Here is a 4764-nt window from a genome sequence, read left to right on the forward strand (position 1 = left end):
AAATTTTGTATTCAAGTGCCTTTAGATTAACATATACCACTTTCTAGTCTCTCTTCACTCAATCACATTATATATGTATATATATATATATATATATGGAGCTTCTGCATTTTATACAACATGTTAATTAAAGCAATTGTTTGTCGAAAGAAATATGTTTTCCACCACAATTATACTCACTCTGGTCCTATTTATAAGTTACTTCCAACATGTTTCACTGGAACTAAAAAAAATCTTAAATTTTATTAACTTTGTCTTAAAATTTAACAAGTTTTCACATGTACCCCTTATAAATGTTCTTAAATCTCATTATTGATATTTTTATTTAAAACATTTAATAAGAACAAAAATATAAATAGGAGCATTGGGAATTGACAAGTGCCCTATAAATATGATCAATTTTTTCTCTCTGCCCTATAAATAAGACCAGAGGAGTATCATATAACATAATCAAACATAGGATAACAAATACGCTACAATATAACATTGCATAATATAACACTACATAATATTTCAATCTTATTAAGACTTGTTTTATCAAGCCTTATCTCATACAATATCCCATCAGGCTAGGGAATTCTACCCATACCACAATTCCTTTATTTTCTTGATATAAATAGAGAGTTTCGGACTTTTTAAATAAAGCCCTCATATTGTTTTATTCCGACTTATATTTGCCACCCAAGATGAGATTACAAGGGCTACGGACAATTTGAGTTTCTCCCAGGACCGCCATAGTAGAAGTAGACACCCGAATCATTTGAATAGTCATAAGAGGTAATATTGTAGCAATAGGCATTGGTAACGTAGGGGTTAAAGCTTTTAGGAGACGCAAGACTATTATTTGCATCAACAATAGAAATGTGCTTGAAAAAGCTAGCCTTCCCATAACCTTCTTCAGGAAAATGGCCACTTCCCATGCCTGTTGTGGTGTGTTGCCCATTAGATCCCTTGTTTACTATTTCACCACCCCACTTTACATGTGATGCACCCACAGACATGTGATTGAACAAAGAAGCTGGCCAGTATCCTACAGATGTATTCCCGACTTGCATCCACCAGTTTCCAGTTGTTTGATCCTGCTCAATCATTAAAATTATTATTATTATTATTATTATTATTATACCAAATTATAGCAGAATCATATGATATTGTGCCATTAGAGATTCTTTGAAGCTTATTATTGGTGATTTGAATTGTTTGGATTTCTCAAGGAGTATATGTTCTCACAAACGAATTAAAGGAAGAAGAAATTGATATCTAGTTTTCTGGGGGATTCATTTGTAAAAAGTGTAGGGACCAATGGATTAAATGTATAAAACTTGAGGACCTAAGTCACACCAAGTTTAACTTTAAGCGGGAATTAGTAAATAGTCAATACCTTCCTGATGTGGATGGATAAAACATATTGAGAACCACCATAGACAGATATATTATTTTGTAGGCTGCTTCCCACCACTACTGTGGGATCAACTTGAACAAAGCCAGGGCAACGAAGGTTATAACATCCAGTATTGTTATACGAGTCTCTCTGTGGGATGAAAAAGGTATATATTAATTAAAAGTAATAAAACAATTATTAACAACACGAATACAATGGCTTGATGAAACAAGAAATCATATGCTGGTAAGAAATTTGAACTTACTGTCCAATATGTAAAAAGTCTAGGGTTGTCATCCCCATATATTCCTGGGTAGATCTAATTTTCAAGATCGGGAAACAGTAAATAAGAGAATTAGATGGACAAAAAGTAGTATTTGTTGGGGAAAAAAAACTGTATAAAAATGTATTCATCCATCATGCGCACGTGTGATTTGGAAGAAATTATAGAATACCTGCCAGCCAGCTTCGATCGCGGTTCACTTTTTTTTCAATTCCTCCAATAATGGCTTTTTAATTTTTTATCTCATATTTTTTGATTTTTAGTTTTATAAATAATTAATTTTTTCAGTATGATCAATCATAAATTATGATCCTAAATTTTAATCAGAGTCTTTGATATTCAGAAAAAATTTTATTCTAGCTTTATTTCAATTTGTTCTTCTTCTCTCTACCTCTGAATTTTATGATTTAACTGTTATTGCTAATTAGAGTATCTTTATTATATAATTTTTGGGTTATAAATTGTATCTGAAGTTTTACTTATTATCATCGATTGATATAGTAACTTCAGAGTAATTTGGCTTGGCTTGAGTGATTACTCATGCTTTATTTTTGGTGTGGCTAACATAAAACAGTTGTTAGGTTGTGGGTTAAAGGAGATCTCAATTAATCTATAACTTAATTTCTTGTTTAATTCTTGAATGATGATTTGAGAAATAAATAATAAAATCAGAATAATAAAGTTAAATAAAATTAATTTAATTTGCAGATGAGGAAGATTAAATTTAGGTGATTGGGTTGTGTTGATTGCACTGCTTGTTTTTGATAATTTTCTTAGTTGAGTTTCCTCTATTTATTTAATTTTAATTTGTTTTTAATTTCATCATAAAAAACCCCCCATTATTTACCTTTTCATAATCATAATTTAAATAGTTACTCTATTGACTTTTAGAAAAACGATCTAGGTTGTGCTTTACTGTAAAATCTAGTTTTTATTAATTTTGGTGCTATTTGACAATAATGTCAAACATTAACTGCTAAATACATAAGAAACGATTTAATATCTTTAATTTTTCACATAAAAGGTCGTCTTCGTTCTTCACCTCCAACATCTCAAACATGGATAGAAAAGACCCAAACTAACTTTCTACATATCTAGTTTTGGGAAAAAAAAAATTTGAAAAAACTACTTTTAAGAAATTAGATATTTAAAACAGAAACTAAGCTGTAGAAGCCAAATTGTATGCATACACAGACCTAGAGTAGAAGTTAAAAAAGGTTGAATAGTGTTGAAGTTAAATTGTATACCTTAATAGACTTAACAGCTGGTTTATTCAACGTCTTCAAAATCTTCTCAACCTCAAGTTCCTTAGCAAATCCACCATCGCCAGTGGTGGCCATAGCAAGCACCGAAGACAAGAAGAAGCAGAACACCACACTCAATATCCAACTGATCTTTTCATTTCCTAGTTTCGACATTGAAGCTGAGAAATAGGAAGCAAGCTAAGTAAGTACCTAAACGAAAGTTCTCAAGTGCATATTCATCAAGACTAGGTCGTTCACAAATTTATAGGACCATTTATTCTTTTTGGAAATTGAAGAAATAATTTACTTAAGAAAATGAAAGGAAAAGAGCTAGGAAAGTTTGTTGACGTTGTGAGAGACATGAAAATCGTATTGGTCAGGGTAAACTGATATGATAGGTATATGATCGATTCATTGAATTTGAAAGTCTTCGACTCGTTGGAGCTCAATTACTGTCGTTCACAGGAATTACAGGACACGCCGCAACCACGCACCTTTCTTTCACATAGTTGCAGACTTATAAACGGTGTGATTCACACACAAACACACAATTTTCTTAGCTATGTTGTCTAAATGCCAGTGGACTTAATCAAATATGAAAACTTAGGCCTGTTTGATTTATGTTCTCATTTTTTATTTTTAAAAATTTTTTTGCAATGCATTTTTTAAAATTATTTTTCAAAACAAAACAAAAAGAAAACATATTTAGTTGTGTTAATTTAAAAACAATTTTAGAATTAAAAAATTATTGACAGTGATGGTGATTGACGATTAACGGTGGTAACTTATGATAATTACTAGTCAAGATAACTATAATTTTTAATAATCAAATATAATGTATTTTGAAAACAAGAAAATACAATGAAAATATTTTCAAGATGTCTTTTTTTAAATAAAAAATGAGAGCATTTTTTAAAATAATTAAATTCAAAATACTCAATCAAATAAGTTTTCAAATTTTTTGTTTTTAAAAATAAAATATTGTTTTTAAAAACAGAAACCAAACAAGCTTTTGATAATTGTTTTTTAAAAATTTAGTTACTGCAAAATGGAAGAAGGATTACTGAATTTAGAAATTTAGTTGTGAAGAAATCATAATTTCACGTTAATTCTTTTACAAGGTTTTTGTTTATCAATTTTCCAAAAGAAACGACTCAAAGAAAGGATATTTATTAATCAATTGTGGAAACCGTGTCATGGGAAAAAAGAAAGATTGTGGGAAACCGTGTGAGGAAAGTGACTGGGTGTTAATGAAGTGGGTTGGTATGAAGGACGACTTTGATGACCAATCAACGCAAAGATTTTCTCAAGTCACAGTCAATGCCATGAAATGGACGGAGTCGGTGGGAATCCCTCCTCTCCACTCCTCTCCACCCCACTGCCCAAATTATTAGATGATTCAAATTTAATATTTTTTATTTTAAAATCAAAATTATATAAATTTTAAAAATTTTAATAATTTATTTACTTGATTATATAGTCAAAATTTAAATTAAATGGTTCATATTTAATATTAAATATTTTATAAATTAATTTTTTAAATATATTTAATATAAAAAAATTTTAATAAATTTGTTCACTTCTCTGTATAGTCTAAATTTAATATAAATGGTTCATATTTAATATTAAATACTTTATAAATTGACTTTTTAAATATATTTTGAATAGTATAGGTTTAATATTAAATTTTTTATAATTTTTATGAATTGAATATGAATTATTCGTATGAAATCTAAATTATCCAAACTGGTAAACAAATTTATTAAAATTTGTATAATTTTTTATTTTAAAATATATAAAATAAAAAATTAAATCTAGAAGGTCTAAATTTCAAATTTAAATTTGGATGGTCCAAA

The 4764-nt window shown here is 28.8% G+C and overlaps 1 protein-coding gene across 2 annotated transcripts; it reads right to left on the reverse strand.

Moving 5' to 3' along the window:
- Positions 1-398: 398 nt before the first annotated feature.
- Positions 399-3123, reverse strand: LOC129314510 (uncharacterized). 2 transcript variants are annotated; one of them, XM_054957960.1, is made up of 4 exons: positions 2912-3123; positions 1647-1700; positions 1382-1531; positions 399-1079 (listed from the first exon to the last, which is right to left on the reverse strand). In XM_054957960.1, exons 1-4 carry the CDS (start codon positions 3080-3082, stop codon positions 702-704), a joined length of 753 nt encoding a protein of 250 aa, XP_054813935.1. In that variant the 5' UTR covers positions 3083-3123; the 3' UTR covers positions 399-701. The 2 variants fall into 2 exon arrangements, with proteins under 2 accessions (XP_054813935.1, XP_054813936.1); XM_054957961.1 differs by lacking the exon at positions 1647-1700.
- Positions 3124-4764: the final 1641 nt, after the last annotated feature.

The sequence above is a fragment of the Prosopis cineraria genome, unplaced genomic scaffold, assembly GCF_029017545.1.
Source record: "Prosopis cineraria cultivar Desert tree isolate PC_DT_omini unplaced genomic scaffold, ASM2901754v1 PC6, whole genome shotgun sequence".
NCBI classification, from domain to species: Eukaryota; Viridiplantae; Streptophyta; class Magnoliopsida; order Fabales; family Fabaceae; genus Prosopis; species Prosopis cineraria.